At 43.2% G+C, this 27,352-nt stretch overlaps 6 protein-coding genes across 16 annotated transcripts in view; 1 reads left to right on the top strand and 5 right to left on the bottom strand.

Annotated features, from left to right (window-relative positions):
• Positions 1–12,504, bottom strand: part of Piezo (piezo type mechanosensitive ion channel component) — a 30,482-nt gene extending 17,978 nt beyond the window's left edge. For 3 of the 9 annotated variants that reach the window (XM_076429594.1, XM_076429598.1, XM_076429599.1), the window contains exons 1-6: positions 12,202–12,503; positions 5,495–5,587; positions 1,990–2,205; positions 1,194–1,423; positions 695–1,126; positions 79–201 (exon numbers count right to left, since the gene is read on the bottom strand). In XM_076429594.1, coding sequence (XP_076285709.1) covers positions 79–201; positions 695–1,126; positions 1,194–1,423; positions 1,990–2,205; positions 5,495–5,558 — 1,065 coding nt within the window. In that variant the 5' untranslated portion in view covers positions 5,559–5,587; positions 12,202–12,503. Of the gene's footprint in view, positions 1–78; positions 202–694; positions 1,127–1,193; positions 1,424–1,989; positions 2,206–5,494; positions 5,588–11,980; positions 12,157–12,201 lie in introns of those variants that run through there. The other 6 variants (XM_076429590.1, XM_076429592.1, XM_076429591.1 and 3 more) reach the window with 5 other exon arrangements.
• Positions 12,505–12,661: 157 nt separating this feature from the next.
• Positions 12,662–16,015, bottom strand: LOC143211700 (peptidyl-prolyl cis-trans isomerase B). 2 transcript variants are annotated; one of them, XM_076429608.1, is made up of 6 exons: positions 15,851–16,015; positions 15,097–15,301; positions 14,841–15,043; positions 14,627–14,772; positions 14,411–14,460; positions 12,662–14,294 (listed from the first exon to the last, which is right to left on the bottom strand). In XM_076429608.1, exons 1-5 carry the CDS (start codon positions 15,956–15,958, stop codon positions 14,427–14,429), a joined length of 696 nt encoding a protein of 231 aa, XP_076285723.1. In that variant the 5' UTR covers positions 15,959–16,015; the 3' UTR covers positions 12,662–14,294; positions 14,411–14,426. The 2 variants fall into 2 exon arrangements, with proteins under 2 accessions (XP_076285723.1, XP_076285722.1); XM_076429607.1 differs by lacking the exon at positions 14,411–14,460.
• A 630-nt stretch (positions 16,016–16,645) lies between these two features.
• LOC143211696 (carboxypeptidase B) lies at positions 16,646–21,431 on the top strand. 2 transcript variants are annotated; one of them, XM_076429600.1, is made up of 7 exons: positions 16,646–16,977; positions 17,065–17,259; positions 18,440–18,556; positions 18,955–19,088; positions 19,592–19,767; positions 19,836–20,064; positions 20,911–21,431. In XM_076429600.1, exons 1-7 carry the CDS (start codon positions 16,680–16,682, stop codon positions 21,271–21,273), a joined length of 1,512 nt encoding a protein of 503 aa, XP_076285715.1. In that variant the 5' UTR covers positions 16,646–16,679; the 3' UTR covers positions 21,274–21,431. The 2 variants fall into 2 exon arrangements, with proteins under 2 accessions (XP_076285715.1, XP_076285716.1); XM_076429601.1 differs by lacking the exon at positions 18,440–18,556 and having other exon boundaries at positions 16,649–16,977.
• Positions 20,674–23,096, bottom strand: LOC143211697 (trypsin-like). The gene is made up of 4 exons (XM_076429602.1): positions 22,883–23,096; positions 22,507–22,822; positions 22,025–22,340; positions 20,674–21,954 (listed from the first exon to the last, which is right to left on the bottom strand). Exons 1-4 carry the CDS (start codon positions 23,046–23,048, stop codon positions 21,784–21,786), a joined length of 969 nt encoding a protein of 322 aa, XP_076285717.1. The 5' UTR covers positions 23,049–23,096; the 3' UTR covers positions 20,674–21,783.
• A 674-nt stretch (positions 23,097–23,770) lies between these two features.
• LOC143211699 (trypsin-1-like) lies at positions 23,771–25,352 on the bottom strand. Its single transcript, XM_076429606.1, has 4 exons — positions 25,279–25,352; positions 24,861–25,194; positions 24,386–24,692; positions 23,771–24,142 (listed from the first exon to the last, which is right to left on the bottom strand). The coding sequence occupies exons 1-4, from the start codon at positions 25,328–25,330 to the stop codon at positions 23,978–23,980; spliced, it is 858 nt and encodes a 285-aa protein (XP_076285721.1). The 5' UTR covers positions 25,331–25,352; the 3' UTR covers positions 23,771–23,977.
• A 605-nt stretch (positions 25,353–25,957) lies between these two features.
• On the bottom strand, positions 25,958–27,209 carry LOC143211150 (trypsin-1). The gene is made up of 4 exons (XM_076428611.1): positions 27,167–27,209; positions 26,727–27,021; positions 26,310–26,625; positions 25,958–26,223 (listed from the first exon to the last, which is right to left on the bottom strand). Exons 1-4 carry the CDS (start codon positions 27,207–27,209, stop codon positions 26,077–26,079), a joined length of 801 nt encoding a protein of 266 aa, XP_076284726.1. The 3' UTR covers positions 25,958–26,076.
• Between the last annotated feature and the right edge of the window lie 143 nt (positions 27,210–27,352).

Below are 27,352 nucleotides of genomic sequence, written 5' to 3'. Positions count from 1 at the left end.
TCCATAACGTGACAGAAAAGTCTAAGCAAAATTCCGAAAAAATCGAGAAACTAGGCTCATGCAGGACGAGATCCTTACGCGAGCCTTTCGCCGCGCCGATTGCCACCTCTGAGACGGTGTCCTTCGTCTGATGGAAACATGCCTGGACAATGGAGTGTCCAGATTCTCCAGCTTGCCGCTCAAACGTTTCATTTTCTTAGCCTGTAATGCCTTGTTAGTAAAAGCGACGTTCCTCGGAGGTAAGTACACGTGTTAATCATTGTATCCGGAAACGGTTAGTAGATAAAACTGAGGAAGCTCTGATCTGATTACTGAGGCAACATTGGTGTTAATAGTTCTCCTCAACCGTGGAACAGATTAATTCAGACAGGCAAGTGACAGGGAAATCATTATCAGTTCGAGGAAAGCTCTGAGACGGCTGGCATGATCAATTGCATTGCAGGTTGTTCACAGAAAGCCTCGCGATCGTTAACATTTCAATCATTCAATTAAGAAACAAAGAGTCTAATGAATCCTTCGATTAGTTCGATTGATTATCGTTTCAAAACTCTCTGTGAACTGTTCGTCTTCGATCAGATCGATCGATAAAACTCGTGCTCATGAAAATCCTTGCTTACGATTTCTCAGGTGTTTTCAATTTCATTCATTGAGATCGATTAGTTTAACGTGTGGAGCAATCCCGAGGAAGACTCACCGGTTTTCTGTTGAGGAACTGCGATTGCAACGCCAGAACGTAGTAAAGCCAGAACAGCCTCAAACAGTAGCCGTAGATCAGCCAATCTGCGTTCTGCGTGTACTCGACGTTCCTCGGATCGCTGCAATTCGTCTGATAAATCGAGGTAAGGGCCAGATAACGTTGCCAAGTGCTGTTCACAGGGATTTGCTCTTGGGGAATTTGGTTTTGGTAGCTGAGCAGCGCCAGGATGTGCAGGGTCACGACTACCATCACGACCCTGCAGAGCACGGCGAAACCTTTCCTCAGTTCCTTGTTGCAGGCCCACCATGTGGCTGCTGCTAGAAACACCAGGAAGTAGAAGCCGGCTTCTATAGATGGGTTCAAGGACGACATGATGCACAGCGATGCCAGGACAACGTAGGTTCCGATGCTTCCGAGAAAATTGATAATCTGAGCAAAGAAAAATTTGTTTGAGAGGTCGAAGATTAATTCAGATTGAAGGTTGAACCTAGTTTACCTTCGCTGTACTGTCTTCAGCCTTTCTTGACGCATTGGCTGCTCTAACAGAGACATCGTCTTCCACATCGGTGATGGGTTTTTTCGTTAAAGTACGACAGATGCAGTATATTGCGATGGTGGTGGGTAGTACAATTATTTCTGGGGTCAACCAGAAGAATACTTCCCAAGCAGACGCGCTATCTAGCCTTACGAAACCTAAATGCCTGCACACTTCCTCCAAAAATTCGCCTGGAAACGTTAAGCACGTGGTTGATAGTGTTGGTTGAGAAAAATCGAAGTTATTCGTACAAAGTAGTGGAAAGTACAATAGTTCTACTGATAAACTGCCAGCAGGATCATAAGGAAAATTTTGTCTACTCAAAAGAAGCGGATATTTAGAAAGCAGATGTCTCGTGTCTTTCTTCTGCATCTACTACAAATCAGTTTTAAGGATTTGTAAAGCTGCCAAAACGATCTTAACCAAATAAACGGCCTAGCCGATTAAGATGGTGGAGATTGTTCTTAGATGTTTTTCAATGGCTATCGAACTATTCGAAAGCTGACCAAGAAAAACCCCTCGGGGTAAATTAGATGCATTTGCCGGTCTTTGATGCGTTCTAAAATTCTGAAAGAAATGTGACATATCTTGGGTCCTGATTTTTGTTGCAAGCTGTTCTCGTAAAAAATGAAAAACCCGAAAAAATTGTTTATGGTCCCGCTGGATTAGCTTGCTTTTCTAAATTGTCTCTCACAAATAGCATTTTAATGGATAAATGATGAAGGTCGCTCTATAAGAAAAGAGATTGATTACTTACAATTGTGGAGGAAGTGTCCGTAAGCAGGCAGCGCTAGCAACACTATGTGAAACGTGATTTGGCTGATTGCGGTGAGAAACGATAGGCCTATGCAGGTCTTCAGAAAAACACCGGTATGGCCTGCCATAGTCTTCGCGTTCGGTATTGGGACATGTGGCGAGTAGAGCATTAGGCCCAAGTAGACTAGGGACAGTCCCACAGGCCGCCATATTGTACCTGTTTCGATCAAACAACACAAAACATTCAACAACTTCTAAATGTTATTACTAGGCTGCGGATCTTTATCGCGAACATAATACTTAATACTTATTACGAGGCCAATAGTGTTGTCATCGTTTAACAATAACTATGACTCGAGCGCAATCTTTCCGAGCAATTCGAGGTTGCGACCTTTATCAAACGATATTCACTGTACCGTGCAAATGCATTCAATTCCAACGTAATCAGAAAGAATTTCCCACTCGTTAAAAGGTCAGCGAGCCCGAAGACCATAAAGTTTGACATTTCAGCTCCCTCCGAATCTCCCGACGAGTTTCGACGATTCGCAAACATTGCAAACGCTCTTTTAGATTTATCGTTCTGTGCCTCTAAGCTCGCTCATGCTAATAAACCGTGAATCATAGATACACAGGAAACACATGCACGCGTAATTAAATGGAACCAGTTCGCCCCAGGAGCAGTAATTGCTTTCGCTCCGCTGGGAGGCGTTAAGCTAATTAATCCCTTAATGAACCCGTTCAAAGGAAGGATGTATGTTCGCGTTTCTGTCGTCTTTTGATTTTGATATCGCCATTGTTCCGTTTCTGAAAAATCTTGATTTCTCGAATGATCCAGCTTGCCCTATTTCCCTTTCATTTCCGCCGACAAAACCACTTTCTATTCGGAGAATGCTTGCTATACACAAACGAAAAGCTTGATCAGCTGCCAAGGAAACACGGATGCGCGTTCCAGAGCCGGGAAAACGATCCCGCTCAATTTTCTGACGCCGGTCAAGGAAGATTGAACTCGGAAGATAAAATTCAACAAATAAATGTTCGCACATACGTGAAACTTTCAAGCAAGAGTACAAGAGGTCGCAGTAATTAAAATTGGAAGTGGGTGGATTTTTATTTGAGCAGAGGGGCAAGGAGCTCGAAGGGGTGAAATGTCCTTTTAACCTTTCGAGAAGGTGACTTTTCAATACGAAAGCGCTTGAGAAGAGTCAACACGAAGCAAATAAGGTTGACATTAGATAAAATTTGTAAACACGATGTTAAATCTCAATCAAGTAACCGGGTCGTCCAGCTATTAATACTCGATTAATCGCATATTAATGGGTCTTTAGAAATCTATTTTCCCGCGGCTTTTCAACGCGTCCTCGTTAATGGCAGAAACCGCGGACATCTAATTACTCCCGTTGGGCCGACGACGCCGACGCGAGACGATAACTCGAGCGATAACGATAGTACGTTCACCAACGTCGTAATTCCCCCTTTTTATGCTGGGTGATTCGGGTCAGCGGATCAAAGGAAACTTTCGAAATTGCCCCGACAGAACAAATTTCCGTACGAACGAGAATTGTGTTCGGTCAGTTAATAAAATTTCAGCGACCTCCATCCTCAACGCGACACCGTACGTTGATAAAGTTGTCTGCAGACAATCTTCGAATATGATACTCTTTGAGAAAGTAGAGTATATTCGCGGGAAATTGACAATAAACCTGGAATTTAGGAGCCGGTGCTCACCTAATTATAGACGACGCCTGTAAACCGAGACCGAACGTGTCCCGGCGCTGTCATACTGGCTTCCCGACGCACTGTCTCGAAATTTATGTGTGTACGCATGCTGGTCGAACTTCCGACCGCGTTCGGAATACTCATTTTTCATTCGGTCAACCGGAGAACCGCCAATTATGTTTGCTCGGGTATGGCTGATAGATTAATTGCCGAGAATTAATTGCTCATTGTCTGCGGGTGTTTTCGTTACAAACGTGTTTAATGCGCTTCGTTTTATGATTATCTTGAAGTTATAATTTTTCTTTGACAATACAGTACAGAAATGGGCTGGGTATCGAAATTCGAAAGTAGGTTTGTCCAGCTGAGTAGGATGATCGACGTCCTTCGAAAACAGACAGGAACGATACCAACAGCTGAACGTGACGCATTGTGGCATGATCTAGCACATGCGGCCTGGCGATAAAGCCCTATCATTAATGACGGTATTAAACTTCACATGGCCACCGAGTGGTCAACGTCTAGACTCTTAACACTTTACCTACCGAAAGCCTATTATGTAATAGGATTTCCAATTCTGGTGCTGTACCAAAAGAAATTTTCTTTTAAATTACAATCTCTAGGTTTACGAGGCTCTAGAAATACCTATTTCACAGTATTTTATGAGCATGACAAGTGTCTCTCCAAATTTTTGGCCATTTTTTCAATTATATATACCCAGATAAATAGATTTGGTATATATAATTCCTTAGGGAAGCTTCTTTACAATCTTAATAATCGCAAATTAAAAAATTAAGAAGACTCGTTAGTTTGAAATGAAAATTGCTGTCATTGTTGAAGGTTCCATTACAAAGTGTTTAGCTATGAACCATAAATTTTGCAAAATTATGCAATAATCACCGGTCGGTAATGTGTTAATATTATCTGAAATTTTCCGACAGCTGCTTAACTCCGTTTCTCAATTTTACAGGGTTCAGATATATTTGAGAAAAATTTAGTCTTCCCAGATGATGAACGACACTTTACAGTCGTGGTATTATATCTCTCAAATTGATTATTCTTCTATTTCTGGTTTCCACCTTGGAATCCGCACGGTCTTTCCAGTTTCTCACGATTTACTCGGCATAAACACCGACGCGAGCTCCGAGGTTATTAGTCGGTTCCCAAACACTATTTTAACATACTGATGTCATGGAGAGACGTCATCTGCCATTATTTTATCATTATAATTCAAGACTGTTCGCGTTCGTATAAATATCAACATCATTTTCGTTCCGTTTCGCAACGCTGACATAATATTATAGCTACTTATCGATACTGGTTTTATCGCTTGACAGCGACACGCGATGTTTCCTGGCATCTGTTTATTGATAACAGTATTTCGCACAGAACTTTCGCGCTGTAAATCAAAAGTCCGAGTGACAGCCATTTCTATTTATAAACTGGCAGCATGACACGATATTGCTGGTTTTCATTGTTGTATAGCGCAATGAACGTCAATGGAGAATCAATACTGTCAATGAACAAAATTCTCTCTTCAGTATCTCAGAAAAAACAGGCGGGCTACCAGCTAAGGAATCGGATAACTTTATTTTTAGACATCGTGTGCCACCTGTCAGAGCACACTCGGTGCAGATATAGTAATTCGCTGAACCTAATACAATACCGCAGTGTCTCCAGTGAAAACCGAACCCGGAAATATCTCGTTTCGATACGGCAAACTAGATTGGAGAGGTGCTCGCGGCCAAGAAATTGATACAGGTGACATTATTTTCATTGCATCGAACACTTACATCCCGTCAGAACAACCGGTAGAACGACCCTGAGGAGGGCCACGTTCAGCCAATACTTCGTCATGGCTGGATGAGCTCGGATGGCCTTTCACCCTGAAACAGAGAGAAACATAGGCGCTGGTGAAACGATCCAGGATCCAGGCTGTCAACATCTCGAGATTTTGCAGTGGCCGTGTCAGCTCGAAACGAATCGATACGACCCTGCCGCAGTTGGATACCTTTAACCTCGTTTTGCGAAGAGACAAGCGGCGTCGGCACCCTAAGGCTCGCCCTTCGCCTTTTATTATATACCCTCACCCCTTGCCCACAAATTTACGAGCTGTACCGTTCTACCGCCGAACATTACACGGATCCGCCATTCTGGCGCGCATAAACTTCTCTGGTAACGTGGTAACTCAAAAAAGTTCCAGGAACAGCCCCGTTAACAGCGAGAGCTACGAAATAGCAGACAGAAATTGCTTCTCCCACGTGGAACATTTCAAGGAAAATTATTTTCCGTTGAAACGAATGCATCGGAAATAAACTCACCCTCGGCACTCGAGTTGCTTACCCGCGAGATTTCGAATCGTCGAGGCACTGCACGCTCCGACGAGAGAGAAAAGTGAATTCGACGTGGCCTGACGAAGCGATTTTCTGGGGGACAAGAGCTTTCGGTGGGCCTCTATAAAGAGCGGCGCGCCCAGCTTAATTATTGGCCAATTACATGGGGGAGGATCTGGGATCCTCGGAAGGTGTGCCTATCCTGTTTCGAGAAACGTGGGTCCCCATCGAATACGATGGGGTTTTGGGTGAAATGTAATAATGTGGCTAGGGGGAGGAAGATTCAGATCGATTCTATAAATAATGCCGAAGGGTGAAGCTCATAAAAATTCTACGAAAAAAGGAGGTCTAATAACTTTAATGTTAAATATTTTGGTGTGAAGAATTGTTCTTCTACTTCTACTTCCTTTTCGATAAACACATTGAACGATTTGTACAAGATATTTAGAAAACGTTGACCGAAATGTATTCATAGCCTTGCCGGCGCGGGGCGTCGCGTCGTCGCGAAGGTTAGCATAAACTTGCCTGATGCGCCTTTTCAAGGCTGACTGTTTCCGCGTAACGCCGACAGGAGGGTTCAGTTCAAACCTTGAACTTGACAATTTTCTTTCACATTTCCTAATGTGCAGACTGCGGATTTGACTGAACAAAATGACTGAACAACACACGGAAATATTTTTTTATCAGAGTTGTTTTCTTTCACTAATTATATCATCGTAATTGGCGTTGTCTGAGGCAGGAAGAGTTCGTTCCGACATTATTCAATCGTCGATCACGCTCTCGCGAGATTTTATCGTTTGTCCTTCCCATTCTTCTGTTGCTCGGCCCAGATCAAAGATACAACTGAAGAACTTAATGGCACAATAAAACGATAGAACCATGTCAACCCCTACAGGCAACGGAACACAAAACGTATATCTAATTTAAAATTGGCTGCTACGTTATATCATTCTTTATCGTGCAGTTTTCTTGTATCTGATCTGCTTTCACAATTCATTACAACTGAAGTACATCGGCTATTTTTGTTACGATGAATAAAAACTTCCGGTCAACAGTTAGACACGTCATAATTTTTATCCTTGCTTCTCGCATGGTTGCTTGCGAGAGAAACACGACACTGGAATTATGTAATTAATGCGAAGCTTCGTTCCCATGGGTACATTGTCTCATTCTGCTGACCATGGCGAAGGCGGAGCACTCTCCTTTTGGACAGACGACGCATTTGACAGTGCGATCGATGCTGAAACTATACTGATAAAATCCTGGGTTACGTGCAATGAGTCACCGAAGCCTTTTGTTATCAGGCGTTGACTCTAGCCGATTGATTGTGCAGTTCTTTTCTTAAGAATAATTTTTCAAGAAATAATTGTATATGTTACAATTTCCTGCTAACAGGAAAGAGTTGACATTCATCAGACAGGCACACTAATCATTTTTTAAAGCAACAGCAAGGAGCTGAAGAGAAACGAACGCTCACTGACAAATGCGTGGGAGTAGCATAGAGCACACAATGGTCGACCATCATTACAAAATCAATCACACCGGAGGTGGCGTCGAACGTCCATTCACTAACGATCCAGCAGCGTATCGCTCGTAACACCGTGCAACACTATGCATCATGTTCGCTACACTGTGCCGATTGTGCCTCCAGTACGACTGAATCTAAAATTATCGGGATTCCGCAACGCCTCTGTCATCGGTAGACTGTGGATCTTTATGCAAGCTAAATATGTTTTCCATTGCTTATGAAAGGAATAACATAAAAATTGAGTTCATCCCTTAACGATTTTGTTATATTAACCCTTATGCAGTGAACCGGGTACCCATTTACTGTATTTCTTTCACCAATTTGTCAATGTTCCTCTACAAGCTATTACAAAATTTCTGTGAATGTCCATTCTTTACTCGCTAATATTACATATGAATTTATAGTCTTATATTGAGAATTTCTGCAAACATGTTAAATACAGAAAGGTTTTAAATAATCTATACATTTTCGTTGACCACACAAGGGTTAAAAGCAACAATATAACATCCTCGCATTTTTTAAATCTTTTACTTTACTTTATAAATGCATAAAGATCCGCAGCCTAGTCATCGGCATCAATTCGTGGTAACCTAACGAGTACTAATCAAACGTTGCAAGCAGTGGTTTTTCCGTGAGCTACTTCTGACTATTAATTAACATGCTACTTCGAACATAGTACTAACAGATTGTTCGATCATGCGATCACGTGGGCTACCAGCAAATTTCAAACCCTTGCCGAAGACGTGTGCTGAGTTATCTGTTTGCTGACTGGCGATCGATAAGATAATGATTCATCTTTGCAATGTGGACACGGTATTAGTTGTTCAGCGAAGGTTTAAACCAAATACGATAGCAGAGTCTGTTAATGTGTTGAATCGAGCAACAAGTGCACAATAGATGCTTATGTGAATTCAAGGAAATTCATTGGTATCAATGATATTAACATGGTTGTGATTTATCCATTGTTATTAAGCTGGCTGGTTTTCCATCGTTTTTATCAGCGAGCATAAAAATATTTACAGCCTGTTCCAACATAAAGGAATTAATTACAGATAACAGAATCACAGATAAAATTGAATCGCTACCGACAGAATGCCACCGATCCATGATGAATACTTATGTCATTTCGTTCGCACACAGCCAGTTGGTAAAAGCCGGACGACGCGCGTTGATTAGAATGCAACCTGAAGTGCTGGCCGGCTTAACTAATGCAAATGTGCTCGACTGTCAATGGCATGTTTTCACGACTACGGCTTCTCGGGTCTCGCACAGTGCATTTCAAACGATATTGATTTGCTTCCTCGCGTCGTTGAATTAATATTTACTTGATTTTCAGCGAGTCCTTTGAGTTTCTCAAATACATTAGACCGCATTGTACGAGAATGAAAATTGCTGCTGCCGCTATCAGCGAATTAATTAAAAAAACACATAAAAGCAATGAGGTACAAAGTATAATGATTACGTCCAAAAGCAGCGGATCGTTGTTATCTCTCTAAGCACCAGTTAATTAGCGCAAAGTACAGATGGTGGCACGAGCATTTTTTCGCCAAACAGCATGGGTGTAAAAAAGAGATATTGTGTCACGACATGAGGAGAGTCATTTCCACGAATAATTACATCTGTCCCGGGGAAAAAGAGCCGTTGCTTTGATTCCCTAGCAGCGGGTCCCATTAAATTTCTCGGACACCCGTTTATAAAGAAACGTGTACGCATTGCGTGCGGCGTTGCGTGGGTGCGTGCCGCACGCGAGAAAACGCCGGTTGATTAAGGTAGTGCGCAGAGAGCTAGTTACGCTTTTAGGCTGACCACACGTTGGATTTCTTCGTGGTCCGATGGATGATCACGTGCGATTAACGGGGTTGTTAAATGTCTCCGATGACACGGGAACGTTGTGCTAATTCGAGTTCGTTCCGCGAAAAACAAAATTAAAAATCGTATTGACTTGGTGGAAAAGCTTGGAGCACATTGAACGAGGAAACTGTTTAAATTCTTTGAATGAAATGTATAAACTTGAACAGAAATAATCCATGATTCAACCGGGCATTTAAAATTGAAATGAACAACCTCCAATGGAAGAAACGTCCACAGCTTATCACTGGACTGCGGATGCTTATGCAATTCTCAATTTTCGTAGACAAATTTTCAGAGAATGGTGCCAAATAAAATTCTATTTTACTACGTTTTTATTAGCTCGTTTTCTTGTCTGTTTGTTCGGTACAAATTTTGCAATTGATTTTAAACTAACTTCCCCATGAGCTAGAGACTTGAAATTTTAAACTTAGCTCAGAATTAGATGACAATGCAATATTTAAAAAAACACTTTTTAAAAGCCTATGCGTTTATGAGATATAAATATTAAAAATTTAACCGTTACACCTCCTCGCGCGACGCTTGGTAGTACCCACTCGGTTCCCACTCTGACTCATCCCCACTCCACTGACCCGCTTCGCACTGAAGGATCTCACAATCAGTATGCGTTCGAGCTCCGTGCGGTGTTTACAAAGTCACTACGTAGTATTATACTATAATGTTTGTTTACCAAGCGAAAGAACAGTGGCACCGAAATTCTCCGTCGAACCTTTATCTTTGACATTTTACCATGGCGTTTGTTTTCGATAGGACGCGGTCCTATAACGAAAAACGTGGGGCGCATGCAATAGATAATTGATGCATGAATAGTTCACCTAAATCACTAACAATTTTATTGCACTGCAAATGATATGAACTGTTATGTGAGTTTTCTCAACGGCAGCTACTCTCTACACTCCTTACTATGCATTATCTTGCGCCCCACGTTTTTCGTTTTAAGTCTTCCAAGTATTTTCATAGCAATTCAAGATTAACAATCACAAATTTTCAGGACTACATATCTGTACGGGGTTAGGAATCTGTATGTGGGGCTAGGAAAAATTATTTTATACTTTTTAGTCCGTTTTAAGAGAACGTGGTATTTTTTAAAAATTTATTTTTATTTAAATAATTATTTATTGGTAATAACACGTGTGTAGATCAGAAATAAATAAAAATCGTACTAAATTCTATTGAAATTCTATTGAATTTAGTACTCCAGCATTTTTTGAAAATTTTTGTAAGATCCGCAGTCTACTTATCACTGTAATAATCCTTGGAGGCTTCTTCATTTAAGTTTTCGCACCGCTGCTGATACTAAGAAAGCGTTTGCCTCTCTATCAGTGTCCTTGTGGATTACTACCGCGGTAGTATACGAATGACAAGTCGCTGCACTGACTAATCTATGAATGGTATTCCGATAATTGAGGTTTGCAAGATCAGCGCGAATACCTCGCGTGGTATGGGAATTTGCCCTCGGAGTGGATCAAAGAAGCTCGACACGTGCGTTCAATGATTGGCGGCGAACGGTTTCCCTGTCAATTCCAAATCGATCCTTGTCCCGGCGTATCTTGGCCAGGAGTAAACAGATCGATGCGCCGGTAGTTCCGTGTGCGCCAGCTTTCCAACACGATCTCTCTTTCTCTTTCTTCCGGCTCTCTTTCTCCCCGGCGAAATCGTAAACTGGCGAAAATGTCAGAGCCGTCTTTACGGGCGGCTCGCGTTCCACGCCGTTGGAACTCGGCTCCGTTTCTGGCGTTACGGGTCACGGAGACTCGAACATTTTGCGAATACTAGGCCGCACGAACGGGAAGGACCTTCCACTTTCCTCGTCGAGCCCTAATTTCGCTCGAGCAATCATGCTAAATTAGCAATCTTTGAAAGAACGGGGTTTTCGAAAATTGTTGAGAATCGAACCGGGAAATTCGAGATCCTATGCTGGGGGTTGTTCTCCAACGAAGAGAGAAGCTTACTTCCGGTTTCTGATAAGTCCTGGCCATTGTTGGCAGCGGACAGTGTAGCTCTTTGTAGCGTGTTCGCAGGAAAGTTTTCAAAGGGCGGTGGAATAGAAAGTTTCGTGAAACTTGATACAGCTTTATTTTTGATCCAGTGAAAGAATGCTAATGCTGTCTTATTGTTGGAAGACAATTCTAGTGAAACTCGCCTTCTTCTTTAAACAGACTAGTGGAAATATGTATAAAAGTCGACCGCACTGAATGCTAGCGTTTTAGTCGATTGGACGTGAAGGGGCTGTTTCAATTCCACTAATCCTCCGAACAAAACTGTACACGACTGATTCTAATCTCCCCTATAACACTGAGCGATCACGAAGTCCTGCAGACCTAATTTGACTGCGACATTATTATTCTACAACCATTTCGTGGATGCCTATTAATCCGTTAAACAAAATGTTCCCCAGCATCATCTATAACATAGCATACCAAACCGATGAATCAACACGTTCTCCTTTCTCGCTTCCACCTCTCCAGCAACTTGTACAAACCTAACAACTGACTATCAACAAGTCGAAAATGTTTGAACTTCCTTCACAAAAAGCCAGATCTTCGAACCTTTAAACCTTAGAGCCCGAGGGAAACGAAGCCTTTCGCTGCATGTGGAACTATCAGGTGTCCCCTGCAGTGACTCACACGTTGTCGCAAAGCCGACTGCGTACACTGCGTAGCACGATGCACTCGTGTGCATTCATGGGTGCACCGAGAAGGGACGCGGTCAACTGACTGGGATCGTCTGCTGGAACCGGTCGCATACGCGCCAGTAAAAAGGAGCTCACCTTGAACGGAGCGGCAGTGGCAGCGTTTCAAAGCATCCCTGTGAACTGAGCCTCTGCCAGCTGTCTATCGGCGGATCGAACCTCGAGGAGAGCAACATGCGCCACCCGGCTTCAACGCGCGCCAAATCCTCGACGTATCTGTCTCGAATCGTCCCGAGGATTACACACAATTTAACCAGTCGCGACAATTGGTTAGGCGACTGACAGGACGCCCACGAGGCGATCTAGATCACCGGATCGAGCGATCGAGACGCTCGAATCACGCGTCGCACTTCAAGTCAACGATCGGCGAGCAACGCCGGCCCGACACTGACTGCTATAGCGAAACTCGCCTTCTACGCCTGTCTCTGGCGTCAGAGATCCGCGCCTGCGTTCTTCTTTTGCGTCATTGCCAGGAACGTACATAGTGAATCCCCCTCTCGATGATGGATCGCTACTAGGGCTGTTACTTTCCTTCGAAGGTCGAAAATTTTGAAGCTTCGGAGCTTCGAATTTCGGAGCAAAGATTTCAGAAACTTCGATGGTGATGAGAATTGAAGTTTCGAAGCTCCGATTTTTGAAACTTCGAAGGTGATGAGAATCGAATGTTCGAAGCTTCGAAATTCGAACCTCTGTAGTAAATTATATTATTAGGGGATTTTAAAAGAGACGGAGTTTCGAAGCATTGAGCTTCTCCTACATTTCGAAAAGATACGCCACCACAGCTAAAAGATTGATTAAGTTACAACTGCATACGATTCGAAGAATTCGAGGCTTCGTGCACTTCGAATACTTCGAAGGCTTAGAACCTTCAATATTTCGAAACTTCGTACACTTCGAAGTTCCCTTCGTTCCATCCAATCCTTCGAATCTTCGGAGAAGTGTCAGCCCTAATCGCTACCTCGTGGAGACCTTAGCTCGCTTTTATAGACCTCTGTACCACCACTTCGCTATTTCGAGGATCGTTGATGGACACTGACGGTGGTACAGTGTACTGGTGGTCTGGGTTCATTTTTAACTTTTAGGGTGCAGAGGGTTATTTCCTTATTTTGGAGTAGGGAGAGTGACATAGCTGTTTTGGGTTTAGTTTTTGAATATTTGGACGGAGGAAATGTTTTTTGGGGCTGTTTGTATGAATATTTTAATTTCTGTGTATAGAGGTTTGTTTTAAGGGAAGAGAAAAGGATGATCGACGAGGGTGCTTGGATATGAGGGGGTGATCGATTGCCAAGAACATTGAGCAACGTTTTCTTGTAGGGTATTACTAGATTTATATGTTAGAACTACATAGTGTGATTTGGTTTGAGCAGCGTTCAAGCCACATTATTGGTGGCTTGTTGTAGCTCGAGGTATTTCGGGATATTGTCGAGTTGAGGTGGACTGTGTTAGCTGCATTGCGTGATAAACTTGTAGTTAGTTTGATTTCTATACATACATGTAGATGCTGAAGATAGAACAATCTGTTTTCACTCTTCTAATAATTTTTAGGTCGCTGAATAAAATAATTGATCGAATCCGAGTACTTTCTCTTAATGGCAAGCTACCTTAGCTTTATACTATCTCGAGACGATTATTAAAAAAATTATGGGCTCGGCGAAAGATCTATTTATTAATAAAAAAGAAATTTCCTAATTAGGATTGAAATCTGTTCGAAAATGTATTTAATTTACCTGTAATACTAACACAGTAAAATTACACTAATTTAATTGTAATACTTCAAGAATAATTGAATATAATTGAACAATTCGTAGGACTTGATCAATCAGGCTTACTAAAGGAATATTAATTTCTTCGATCGATAGATTGATGAAAAAAATGATAGAACGAGATTCTTACATTAATCATCCGACAATTAATTGTACGAATCGATGGTAGATGTCGCTCACGGTCCGTCGACATCAATCGATGCCGCCTCTGTTATATCGAGGAAGCAAACGCCTGTGGCTGCAACCGTTTAAACACGTCGAGGCGATACCCCCGGCGATATTTCATGATTCGGATTGAATGATTGCTGCGATTATACGTCTAACTGCTTCATCATGTAGTGGAAGAAGCCAAGGATTGAGAAACTGAAGCTCAGGGGGATAAACGTCGCTTTAACCCATGACCATACGCTGTAAAATTGTAAAAAGTCATTATAATATACTGTTTAACGAGACTCGGGAACTAATACGAGATTATACAAAATTGCAATCTACAGGATCTAATTGTAAGTGAAACCTCTACTTACTGCAAAATACTCACTTCTAGCAGCATGAACAACAACTAGCACTGACACCACTGAATAGAAAATTGGAATTATACAATTAAATGTTTACATACCTATAGATACGATAGCTAGGCTTTTACGTATATCAGAGGAAGGATTCAAATGCCACTTTTGAAGCATCAGTGGCTTTCTAGAGCTACAGTACTCTACAGAGACAAGTGTCGAATGTTAATTTACTTGTAGCTGTTATCGTCAGCCACTGTAAACCGCGATGGAGTTGGTATAGTGCCACATTCGAATATGACAATAGGTTTGACGGGATAATCGTCGGCATCAGTCTTCACCTGCTCGATTTTGAAGACTACGTCCTGGCCGCTGACAACCTACGAAAGAAATTGCACAGAGAAATTAAACGATTTTTCAATGATCTAATATTTCAATGATTTCCTACCTTGCCGAAAACAGTGTGCTTGCCGTTCAACCAAGGCGTGGGAATGGTAGTGATGAAAAATTGGCATCCATTGGCATCCTTGCCAGCGTTCGCCATGCTGACGAACATGGGGCCGTTGTGATCCACCAGGAAGTTCTCGTCGTCGAAGTATTTTCCGTATATGCTGATGGATCCGGTCCCATCGCTGTTCTCGATATCCCCACCTGTGTAAAGAAGCTATTAGAGCGAGTTCTGGTTGATCCTTCGGGTTAATTACCTTGGATCATAAACTTCTTGATCACTCGATGAAACCGGCTGCCTTTGTACGTTTTTCCGGCTATTCCAGTGGTCGCCAAGGTGACGAAGTTCTCCACGGTTTTCGGGACGATGTCTCCGAACAAACCAATCACGATTCTTCCGGCTGGATGATCGTCTATCATGATGTCCAGGTACACTTGCTCGGTGACTGTTAGTTGATCGTCCTGGAACGAATGTAATGTTGAATTAGACCTTCCCAACATTGAATCATACAACAACGAACTATTCAATTCTTTCAGCTTTCGAAGCTTTCTACATCTGATGCAATCTATGACATGCTGTCGTCAGAGTGCACGTTGAGCTTAAACTGCAGCTAGAGACGAAGGAAACCTTACATCGCTAGCTCTATACAAGTAAAACGTATCTGATCTATACCGGGCTTCAATTCTGTCTTCCTCGTAATCTAGATTTCTAGTCGCATTGCATCGTTTGCACGTAAGTTTCGTCACACAACAATAATGATAAACAATCCTCAACAAACTCCAGCGCCTCGTCGACAAACTGTGCTCTATTCTAATTTTTGTAGTACCAAACATAACACTTCCAGGGAAATTAATCATCATCTTTTTCAGGATTGTCCACCGTTCTTCTTCACTTTATCCTGGTTTCTTTTAATAACAACCGCGAGGATGTTCACCACCGATTTCCTTAACGGCATAACGGCACGCAGAAACACAAAAATATATCTGCCGACGTGAAGCAGAAAACGGTACCTCTAAAGTCGCGACGGCTGCGATCATGCAGGCAATCATCAGCAGGGTCTTCATGACTTTACGATCGAGATCCGACCGGCCCGGATTCCCTGATGTTCCCAACGTCATTAGTCAACTTCGAACTAGACGCATCAGCCGCGGGGACACGCTTGCGCGGAATGCTGCCGCCTCGAAGCACTTCGACCGTGTTACCTCACTTGACAATCTTCGAATCAACTGCGGAAAAACTGGCCGAACCATAATGATCCTCTTACTCGAGTATCCTTTTCCAAAATCAATATTACAATCTTCCAGGACCTGTTAAACATCCTGGTTTCGTTAACACTAAACCTACCGAGCCTCAAATTTATTATAATTTTATTTAAAAAATGACAAGATTAATTTGATTTTGACTTTGTGCGGCTCCTATTGTAATACGTGCTCTACTAAAGACATCTATACAATAATTTCTTATCAAATACTAGGTGCGCAACTAAGTTTCCGGGTTTAAAACCACCGGTGATTTTGATTGGTGGTGGTAGGTTTAGTGTTAAAGATCAGGCGAATACAATCCTCAACGAAAATGCCAGACCTCGCAGAATCGGACTCACCAGGTCAACAAGTAAAATTCCAAAAATTCTGACGAGATCCAGGACTCGACAAGTTCCTGCGGAGCAACCAGATCCTCGCGATGACAGCCGGGGTCAAAGATCCCCGAAGCTGATCCAAGCGACCCGCGCTGCTGGAAGCGTTCGAGTCGGGCTCGTTAAGTCCCGTTACTCCCGATCGTCGACCGGGTTGAATATCATAAAAGCAGGACCGGCGACGACCCGTGGATAGTCGTTCGAGGATGGCGAAAAGCAGCACATCGTACAGTGCACGTGGCCACCTGGCGACGTTCGTGTCGCTCCTCGTCGTCGCGTCTCTCGCAGAAGCATTAGTGCTTGAGCGACAACGTCGGGATTTTGTTATCCCGGACTGGATCGAAATCGTTGACGAGCCAGTTGCCGAGAACTCGAAGACCATTCAGAGGGCTGTGAGGGTGAGAGACGCGAAGGTGACATACGATGGAGCACAGGTGTGGAGGGTGAGGGCTGCTCAAGGGCAGACTGTCTCCAGCGTTGCCACCGACTTCCAGGAGGCTGGGTGTTAGTATTTTTATTTTTGAGAATCGCCAGATTAAAACAATTCGGGAGAATGGTTAACAATGCTCATTTTCTGTTTTTCGTGAGCAGTATTTTCTGTATGGTTGGGCAACGAGACGGCACTGGACGTGATGGTTCGTTCCGAAGAGATCCCCAGGGTCGCTCGTTATTTGAAACAAAAGGACCTGGATTATAATGTCGTGATCGAGGATCTACAGAGGCAAATAGACGAAGAGAACCCGATCCCATCGGAAGAGGAAATGCAGGAGATGGAGGGACGTTTTGGTTCGTAGAATTCTTTCAAATTGTCTTTTCATCGAAATTGGAATTTTGCTTACTATTCTGCCTCCGCTTGACATTCTCTTTTGCCCTGTTTCTATCTGTTATCTCCGAGTTCTGCTCGTTCGAATTGACGGGAACGAGTGCTTGCCTATTTGATTACGATCTGCCCATTACAAATCATAGGATTGATCTATTCACATTGGTAATACGATAGTTACAGAAAAAGCCAATATAAAAGTGCAAAAAACAGGGAATCAAATCCGTAGATTATAAAAGCCAACGCTTCCGCGGAACGAAACCCGTTCGACGGTCGCCAGTGAAAGAAAAAATGTTTCACTTGTCATTTTACCCGTTCCACTGACACGAATGGCAGCGACGAGCCAATGGGCAGTCCAGTCACGTACCGAAGAAAGCCGAGGGAACGAATGGCCGCGTCGAGGCACCGCACCGATTCGAAAGTGATTTTGATAAGCGTCGCTTAACAGCTCCGTTAGACGTCTCGGGCAAATTAATCGCGTGAAATCTTCCTCTCCCTCTAATGACATTCTAATGCTCCGACGAATAGTTTACGATCCACGAGGCTCGTGATCCACTTTGAATGTAACCTGAATTTAGAATTCTTTTCACGTTCAAACCGAGAAAGAGGAAATCTCTTTTGGTCCGAGTCGTTGAAATTAATCTGTCGGTTAGCAACCTCGTCGCAACCTGCTTACACAGTTCCGGCCCCACAATACCGATTAACATGAACAGTTACACGCTCGCTCGCATCTGTAGCGCACGTGGGATCGATTTGCTGGACGAGTTTACGCGATTCATGCTCGATCCGAATCCCGTTAGGTTATTCCCGAGCAAATCTTCTGATTGGCAGCGGGCCCAGTTGGAAAACGCCTAGAGAAACTTGCATCTCCGACAATTCGAACGGAATCGCGAATGAGGATAGCACCGGGAATGTGTTGTGGTTTGCGATTGATTGATGATCAGGAGAAAACGGGTTGTCGGGCTTCCACGGGGTCTTGTGTTACTGTTAGATGTTCGTTGAGGTAGACAGAGAGGCAGACAGTCTTCTGGCAATCTTGAATTTGTTTCTCTGAGTAATTAAAGTTTCTCAGGGGTATTGATTATTTATAGACTAACAGGTAACATCACCGACCACCGACCACTGAGCTTATGAGTAATTTTTTAGCTCGTTACGCTTGGTGGCAGAGAGTCAGGGTGCGAGGTAGATACCCACCACGTCCACGTCCTCTTCGTTATCCTGTACCTAGTCTATACGGTGGGGGTGGTCCCTGGCGCTTTAGGGGTGAGCTTCCCGCGCGCATAATCCGCTTCGTTGATTCAGAACCACTCGCTGTACTTTTCTTAACGATTCTGAAATCTGGATAAGTCAGTCTAACTCGAATTTCTAGAAGACACGGTACTAGAAGTAGCAAAGTTGCCAGTTGTGCGCCGAACCGTTTTACGATTTCAGCGATCGTGGTAAAAACTACGAAACCTGCTCTACTTGCCAGTTCTAGTGTCAAGAAAGTTGAGAAACGTTTTATATCCTGACGAAGAATTATGATTGACGCGATGATTATGATTGTCCGCAGTTCATCGATAATTGTTCGTCTCTGAATCCACGGAGCGGAACGTTCTCGCGTACGTTTTAAGGGCGTCGAACGTGCAATCTCTGAATAATCTTGAAGGTATACCTGTCAGGTCATCGAATGGAATGGACCAGCTACCACAGACTCGATGACATACACACCTATCTCGATTACCTGGCTGAAACGTTCCCCGGTGTTTGCTCTGTTGTCAGTATTGGAAACTCTGTCGAAGGGAGACCTCTCAAGGTAGTCATTCTTTTACGTAGAAAGCATTTTATTTCAGCAACAACGATCGATCAAAGAGGCATTCGATGAAGTCATTGTTTTTGATTGAATTGTCCTTCTACCGTTTTAGACATTCTTATCTCGTGGCTTGTTGAGTCATTGACGAGAGGCATTTCCTTTATCTTTTATGCATTCTTCGAAGTGTTCCACTAAATCAGTGTTGCGTGGCTACCTTCAATTATAAAGCCATTAAAGAGCAAGAAAGTATTAGGCTGTCCGAATGCGAGTATACACAAACAACGTGATCATCTGTTTATTAACTTTTCATTACTTGGTAATAAAACGGACTGGAAACGGACTTTCGAGATAACCTAATACTTGTGTGATGTAACAATACTAAATGTACGCATCGCGAAAGAAACTTTTGGGTCAACCGAATATTTTATTAGATGATTGAGTGAATCATTTACGTAGAGTCTTCTCGAGAGTCATTGACTGACAAGAAATGGTGAATGGTACCGTAGGTTCTAAGAATCAGCAACGGGAAGCCGAATGTCCCCGCGTTATGGATCGATGGCGGCATTCATGCGAGAGAATGGATCTCGCCAGCGGCAGTGACCTACATCATCGACTACCTGGTCGACAACAGTGAGAGCCTCGAGACTGACTACTACATCCTTCCTGTGGCCAATCCTGATGGGTAACAACTCGCAGTAACTCAGCAATGATCTCCTAGAAATTCCACTAACCAATCTTTTTGATCTTCAGCTACGAATACACGTTCACGAGGGATCGTCTATGGAGGAAGAACAGGAGACGAGCGATTGGCAGTTCCTGCACAGGCGTCGATCTTAACCGAAACTTTGGCTACCGATGGGGTGGCAAGGGAACCAGCAAGGACCCCTGTCGAGAGATCTACGCAGGCTCTGGTCCATTTTCTGAACCCGAAACCAACGCGATCAAGAACTTCTTCGAGGCCAGCGCTGCTAATTTCAAGGTTGCTCTCACTGGAACTCACTGACCGGCAAAATGACGGGTTCTAATATTCTTAATTTGCGATTACAGTAAATTTTCTATAGATGCGAAGGCCTCGGGGGGGGATTTCTTCGCATCTATCGCATTTGGTACTATTTTTTGAGCTGCAAAGGCCGAGCCGAACGCAGAGAAGGACAGCGCGTGTAAAGAGAGACCACGGCAACGTCCGCGTCTCTTTCTTTTTGATGCGCTGTCTTTCCTTGCGTTCGAAATTCTCATCATCGATTAAACCACTAAATACAGTTGAAATTATATCGTGTTTGGTATCATTTTGCATTAGAACAATGCCAGGAATATGTTGCTGAAAGTGCCATAAAAATATAATGAAAAATAAAGAAGATTAAATATTGGTGTTACATTGTGATGACGCACGGGCGTTTGAACTGTGCCGACGACTGCGACTCTCCGTGTCGCGTTAGTAGTGGTTCACACCGATATACCAAGCCGAGATCAGATTACTAAGTTGGGGGGGGGGGATATCTTTTTCGCATCTATAGAAAATTTATTGTATTAAGATTGCAAAGATGCTTCCCTGAGGAATTATTTACCAAATTTATTTCTTGGGGTATATACTATTGGAAAAATGGCCAAAAATTTGGATAGACACATTTCGAATGCTTATTTGGAAGAATAGTTTGGAACAATGCTGTTCTTTTAACACTAGGTTTACGGAGGTCTAGAAATAACTATTTCACATTATTTTATGAGCATTTCTTGTTATGTATTTCTATATATATTCTTTCAAACAAGTTCCACACCGTCCTAAAAAATTCCAAAAGTAATGTTTGAATTTATGGTTTCTCTGCAGGCCTACCTGACCTTCCACAGCTACGGCCAGTTCATCCTGTACCCCTGGGGCTATGATAGACGAGTCCCGCCCGATTACGCTGATCTGGACAGGGTTGGCAAAGATATAGCGATGGCAATGAGGAAGGCAGGTGGTGAAAACAGCGCTTACACTGTCGGAAACAGTGCGACCACTCTGTACGCAGCTTCCGGTGGCTCTGACGACTGGGCCAAGGCCATCCTCAAGATGAAGTATACTTATACGATCGAGTTAAGAGACACTGGAAAACATGGTTTCGTTTTACCATCGCGCTACATCATCCCCACGGCGAAGGAAGCTCTGGCTGCGGTGCTGGTCGTCTCCGAAGCTTGCAAAAGCTTGTAATTAATGAACTGCACGGTTGGAGAGTGAACTTTGCTGTTCGAGAAGCTTGTATAAATATTTTTGTTAGCATATGTATCGTGTACCTGCGCATTGCTAGTGGATGAGAAGCGGCGTTTATGTGAGAATTATTTATTTAATAAAAATGACGTGTGACGGAAGGTTTGGCTGATTGCTTGGCCTCTAGATAAGATATATTTCTGATTATATTTGATAGCATTATCTATAATAATTTCTAACAGGTTTTGATAGAACGATATTTGCAATCTGCCATGACACAGAAAGAAAGTTAGGGAGAGAGAGAGGAAGGGAGAAAGAAGCGCGATAAGAAGAGTCAGTCTTTCTAAGATACATTATCATTTAATAGCACATATTTGCACCGATGCATTCTGCAATCTTCTCAAACGATTCAATCGCGACATCCTATTAATCCTATCTGAATATCAAATATATTTATTAATAGTACAGTGGCTCGTGCGCGAATTTATATTTCTAATTGTTGATCGAAGATGGTTAAGAATAATTCAACATGATCACAGCAATCCACGTGATGAAGGCGGACACTCTTGTGTAGACCGAGGGTGCGTTTTTCCCTCCGCAGGGGAATAGTCCCCAGGAAACTATCCCAACCACTTCCGCTTCGCCAAAACCGTTCCTATTTACCAGGGGACCTCCCGAATCACCCTGAAAGACAAATGAAACGATGAAATTTCAATTAGACCCTCCAGGGTTGTCTTTCTAATTAAAAAGCTACCTTGCAAGCCGACAAGCTGCCATCCAAAGGTCCAGTGCAGATATTCGTCGGATGTAGAGGGTTCCTGTCCTTCTTCTTCAGGCTCTTGTCTAAGCTGAGTTTGCACAAATTGTAATCAACGATAGGCAACACGGCTGCCTGAAGCTTCTCCGGGTTCTCTGGTCTTCGTGTCCTTCCGATACTACCCCATCCACTCAACATTACATCTCCAGACGGTACCGAATCCGGGTATGGCAAGGCCACGGTGGAGACAAAAGGATTCAGGTCGAAAGGTTCCTCAAGGCTCATCAGGGCTATGTCGTAGGGTGCTACGGTCCTGGGGGATTCATCGAATGAAATTCATTGAAATTACTAGATTAATATCTCTACAGGACTGAATGTAATGATTGAAGGTTGAATTTCGATCTAAATTGGGTTGCCGAGAGTTGAATTAGAATTTGAATGCATAAAATAATGAATGCGTAAAATCCAGTCTCACTCACCCGTCGTATCGCGGATGAACGAAGGTACCCTTAACGAGTCTGCTCTGCTCAGTGTCCTCCATGACGCCGAGTTTGTATTTTCCAGCGAGGATCAGGTACTCTCCTTTGGAAGGAGCAAGAGTGACACAGTGTCCTGCGGTCAGGACCCATCCTGCTGTCAATAAGCTGCCACCGCAGACGTGTCTCGGTGCAATCTTCCTCGCCCTGTCGCCCCAGTGCACCGACATCTGCCAAGGATGCAATCCTTTTTCTGCATCCTTGCCCCCAACGATCCTCGTCGGACGCTGCGCCAGCATCGCTGATCTTGACATCGTTTCTGCTGGTGGAAAGTCAGATTAGATTCGAGAGAAATACAGGAAAGTCGTTGTAGTTTTACCCTCCATCGCGGAACAGAAGAACACAGCGGGAATGATGATTAAAGTGACTATGAATGATGTTTGCAAGCGCATCGCGCGGACTCTTCGACTCGCTCGAGCAATCACCATCGAATGAATACAGCGAGAGTGGACAGTGTCAAGGTGGCCGAGATCCCGGAAGAACATCTTGAGGAGGAACTGGACAGATCTTTCTTCCTACAACCTGGAACTGGTTCCAATCATTGATGACTGCAAATGGATTGCGTCAGTAGGGGTCCGGGTTTTCACTCGCTGACACTCCCCGAATGACATACCGCGAACCAGGACTGTCCGAATCGAGACTAGTTCCTTTCGTGATCGGTCTTGGATCGACACAGCTCTGGAGCATCGCTCTTCGAGGATTTTTTAAAATACTATTTCAAACCCCTCGATTCAATTTTTTAAATGTCAAACTGCAGATAATATAAATTATTGTATTAGATGATTGCGTAAAAGTTCGTGCCCGAGTGTAAAAATAAAATTATATAGTCGCCATCCTTTTATAATTTTAGAAAATAAAAATGTTCGACATTTAATGTGGGATGCAGAATAGAATAAAAATTGATTTCACCCCTTAATGACTTCGTTACATTAAAACCAACATTACAGTATTCTTAAATTTTTCTAATCTTTTACTGTTTTATATTGCACCCGACCAACCTCTTCATAAATGGATAAACATCCGCAGTGAATTGATTAATACAGCTGTATTCGTTAAAATTTAACCAGTGAATTGTATTTTCAAATCCGGCACGAACTTATGCAATCATTTAGTGCAATTGATTAAAATCTTTTGTGATTGGATGTACAACTTCTCAAAATTTCTCCTGTGTTAATAGAATGGGTAGAGAAATGACAAACATCGAGTATTGTGACTGAATTGTTTTTAAAGATTTATTTCCTGTTCAAGTGGCTATTGTTTATGTTTTCACAATGTATCTTTTTTCCATTCAAGTGTTCATTTCGACATGCTCTCTATAGAAATACGTATACACGCATATATCAAGGTGGGTGAACACTGTAGGTACATGTAGCATCTTTTATGCGACTCTCAATTTCAGTTCCGTAGGAAAGACTTAGTTCTTAGCGATGATGTTGTTGATCCAGTCATTGTAGGCAGATGTCCTGGTGTAGACCGATGGTGCGCCGACTGTGCCGCATGGGATGATACCCCATGAAACGACTCCAATTATCTCGGGTTTGCCGTTCTTCTCCAAGATCAATGGGCCACCAGAGTCACCCTAAAATCAAAGATATCGGATTGAACCACTGTCTAGTGAACACTCATAAGTAGATCTTTATGCAAAATAAAAAATGTTCGCAGTGATTGCAAGACACAGGGACCAAATAAAAATGTCTTTCGTCTTTTCATTATCTTATTACACTGTTTCAAATTGTACCTATCCCTTTTTGTCATAAAATCCGCAGTCTACTCATAAGAAATAGTTTAGTAGCGATGGAATCCAGAATTCAGGTATTCTTACACTGCAAGCGGAGTATCCGCCAGTGAGAGGTCCAGTGCATACGTTGACCGGGTCCAGAGGAGATGGTCCAGTCAGGTCTTCAACGGCTTTCTTGCAGGTTTTGAGGTCGATCAGTGGCAGAGTGACGGATTGGAGTTTGTCGGGCATGATGGGGCTGTTCGTTCTCGAGGTTGATCCCCAACCAGACAAGACAGCATTTCCGGTTGGAATGCTTCCTGCAGCCGGTAGACTGATAGGTTGGACGGATTTGGTCAGCTTCAGAGGCTTCGACAGCTTCAGCAAGGCGATGTCGTTGGGAGCGACGTTTCTAAAATCCGGTAATTCATGATCAAACCTCGTTCACCTTGTTTTACCTCTATTCACCTCTTGTATATAATATTACAATTGAAATTCTGATGGATCTTTAGAATCTTTCTAATATGATAATGGCTAGTCGAAGTTGTGCTGGACCTTTGGACGAATCTTTGATACTCACCCAGGGTATTTCTCATGTACGAAGGACTTCGCAACGGCTACCACCTGCTCCTCAGATTCCGTAGATCTCAGACTATGTTTGCCAGCCTTCACCACGAATTGGCCGTAACTAGGAACCGCGTCCACGCAGTGACCAGCAGTGATGACCCATTGGGCGGTTATCATCGACCCACCGCAGAAGTGAGAGTAACTCAGAACACCCCACTGCAAAGACACCTGCCATGGGAATTTACCTCGAACGGCCTCAGAACCTCCGACAACACGGGGGTCTAAACCCCCGGTTGGATGTAAATCCAGCATACCGAAACCACGATGGATTCTCGTGGTTTCGTAAGCTACAAAGAAATGAATTATAGTTTACTCGTTCACTGTTACAGTTCACGGTTTCGAGAAATTGTTTGCGGAGTATTTTTACTTACCAGAGGCGGCCGTGGCCAGGAGGAGAACGGAAACAATGAGTTTCAGAGCCATCGTGATGATTTGTTGCAGATTTCTGGTACGGATCGCCTTTTATAGGAAGCCGTCCGGTGATCGATTGCGCTGGCCTATCAGTCACATTGTCGAAACCAATGCGATCCACGATCGATAACGATAAAGAATTTCATTCTACTGGGTATCTCTTATCGATTTTTCAATTGTGAAATCCAGAGTGTTACAAAACTGTAATTAGAACAGTGATCAATTTCACTTGAGTGCAACAATCTATGAAACCTGCAGATACCAATTAATTAAAGCTAAGAAAATGATCTAACCGTTCATAAAAATTATTCAATTTTTCCGACTCGAGCCAGTGTTTCTTATTTTCTGGCAGTTTCTTAGAAGCTGTTTTATCGTTTGATTGAATCCAGATGAATATCTAAACGCTATATCTAATGCGACATTATTATTGTACATTGTTTGGAAATACGGAAGTATTAACGACTCAGCATGTTATCAGTCGCTTCTGCAGAACCAGAGATTCGGTGTGGTTTTATCGCCAGGAAAAGGATGAAAATATCAAACTCAATTTCCCGTCGATGAAGTTCGATTAAAATATGAAATTTACTTGCTAGCTTGTTAATACAAGGAGGATAAAAATATCGAACTCGGTTTCGTTTTCATTGAAATGATTAAATCATTTATTGTTTTTGATATGTGACAATTTAAACGGTCCTAACTTATAACCGTTGAGTTACAGGTTAGATTTAAGGGACAGTGGAGAAGCAGTCGGTTGATGTTTAGTTCATGTTCTGGTGAATCCAGTCGACGTAGGAGGCAACACGGGTGTAGACTGAGGGCATATGGCTGACTCCACATGGCATCATTCCCCAGGAGACAATACCGACTTGGACACCGTTCTGGGCGAGTGGGCCACCAGAGTCACCCTGGAAACGAAATAAATAAATCAACTGCTGTCCAGGTCGGAAAGTTGCAACAATTCGATGAATCAGATGATTTGAAGAGAACTTACAGAGCAAGCAGAGACTTCTTTGCCATCAGCTCCACTGCAGACTTGGGTGTCGAAGAGTTCAGGTTGTTGACCAACAGCGGGCTGAGCGGTGAGTTGTTTGTAGCAGTCATCGTTGTCGAGGATTGGTACGGTAGCCTTCTGAAGAACGCTGGGAAGCTGAGGAACGAGTTTCTTGGAGACGGAGCCCCATCCGGTGAGGACGGCTTGTCCAGCTTGTCTCTGGCCTTGAGCGGGCAGCTTAACTGGTGCTACCTGCTGGTTCAGTTTCAAGGGCCTCTCCAGTTTCAACAGAGCAATGTCGTGTTGGGCGACGCCTCTGTAAAATCACAGGGAAACGTGTTAAACGGTCGCTTCGGTGGCAAGAAGGTACTGTTCGTCTTGATTCAATTTTGTTGCATCTTGTAGTTAGTAGCTCACCCCTTGTATCCGCTGTGAACGACGGTCTTGACGACGTTGATGACCTGGTTGGACTGTTCAGCCTTGCTCAGGTAGAATTTACCAGCAACAACACGGAGTTTTCCAATCTTGAGGACACAGTGTCCAGCGGTCAAGATGTAGTTCTCGTTGAGGATGGAACCACCGCAGGCATGGGCATAGTCCTTCAGGGGTGGGATTCCCCATTGGATGGAAACCTGGTATGGGAATTCACCGGGCGATGCGTTCACACCGTCGGTAATACGTGGGGTCAGGTCAGCTGGGATAGCCCAGCAGGCTGCGGAAAATTCAATCGGTTAAACAAATTCATCGGTCAAACAGTTAAACAAAATTTCACTAGTCAAAAAGCTCTACTTTGGAATATTTCTAACAGAGGAAATTTATTATAGAAAATATGTTAAAGCAGGACTGCGCTTTCTTACCCTGGAAGACGAGGACGGAAGCCAACAAACACTTGGTCAACATTGTCGTACGATCAGCTCGGCACAACTTGCTCTCCAGCTGGAAATTACCGCTTATATATGAAATTACACGTCAATATCGACTGATAATTCTAAATTGTAATTGATAATGGAGCCACTCTACAGTCTATTTTTACTAAAGAAATG

The sequence above is a fragment of the Lasioglossum baleicum genome, chromosome 8, assembly GCF_051020765.1.
Source record: "Lasioglossum baleicum chromosome 8, iyLasBale1, whole genome shotgun sequence".
Taxonomy (NCBI): Eukaryota; Metazoa; Arthropoda; class Insecta; order Hymenoptera; family Halictidae; genus Lasioglossum; species Lasioglossum baleicum.
Note: the sequence above shows the minus strand (reverse complement) of the source record. Positions and strands in the feature narration are given on the sequence as shown.

Bases quoted from the DNA above. Each gene is read 5' to 3' on its own strand.
- LOC143211700 (XM_076429607.1), bottom strand. From the start codon at position 15,958: ATGACGTTGGGAACATCAGGGAATCCGGGCCGGTCGGATCTCGATCGT. The intron at 15,044-15,096 runs GTAATTAACCCG...TTCTTTACACAG, and splicing joins CAAGAAGTTTATGATCCAAG to GTGGGGATATCGAGAACAGC. The intron at 14,295-14,626 runs GTAAATTAACAT...ACAATTTTACAG, and splicing joins GCTGACGATAACAGCTACAA to CGTATGGTCATGGGTTAAAG.
- LOC143211696 (XM_076429600.1), top strand. From the start codon at position 16,680: ATGGCGAAAAGCAGCACATCGTACAGTGCACGTGGCCACCTGGCGACG. The intron at 16,978-17,064 runs GTTAGTATTTTT...TTTCGTGAGCAG, and splicing joins CGACTTCCAGGAGGCTGGGT to TATTTTCTGTATGGTTGGGC. The intron at 19,089-19,591 runs GTAGTCATTCTT...ATGGTACCGTAG, and splicing joins TCGAAGGGAGACCTCTCAAG to GTTCTAAGAATCAGCAACGG.
- LOC143211697 (XM_076429602.1), bottom strand. From the start codon at position 23,048: ATGTTCTTCCGGGATCTCGGCCACCTTGACACTGTCCACTCTCGCTGT. The intron at 22,341-22,506 runs GTGAGTGAGACT...TGAATCCCCCAG, and splicing joins GTTCATCCGCGATACGACGG to GACCGTAGCACCCTACGACA. The intron at 21,955-22,024 runs GTAGCTTTTTAA...TTTGTCTTTCAG, and splicing joins GCAGCTTGTCGGCTTGCAAG to GGTGATTCGGGAGGTCCCCT.
- LOC143211699 (XM_076429606.1), bottom strand. From the start codon at position 25,330: ATGGCTCTGAAACTCATTGTTTCCGTTCTCCTCCTGGCCACGGCCGCC. The intron at 25,195-25,278 runs GTAAGTAAAAAT...ATTTCTTTGTAG, and splicing joins CCTGGCCACGGCCGCCTCTG to CTTACGAAACCACGAGAATC. The intron at 24,693-24,860 runs GTGAGTATCAAA...ACCGGATTTTAG, and splicing joins GTACATGAGAAATACCCTGG to AAACGTCGCTCCCAACGACA.
- LOC143211150 (XM_076428611.1), bottom strand. From the start codon at position 27,209: ATGTTGACCAAGTGTTTGTTGGCTTCCGTCCTCGTCTTCCAGG. The intron at 27,022-27,166 runs GTAAGAAAGCGC...AATTTTCCGCAG, and splicing joins TTCCGTCCTCGTCTTCCAGG to CCTGCTGGGCTATCCCAGCT. The intron at 26,224-26,309 runs GTAAGTTCTCTT...TTTCGTTTCCAG, and splicing joins AAGAAGTCTCTGCTTGCTCT to GGTGACTCTGGTGGCCCACT.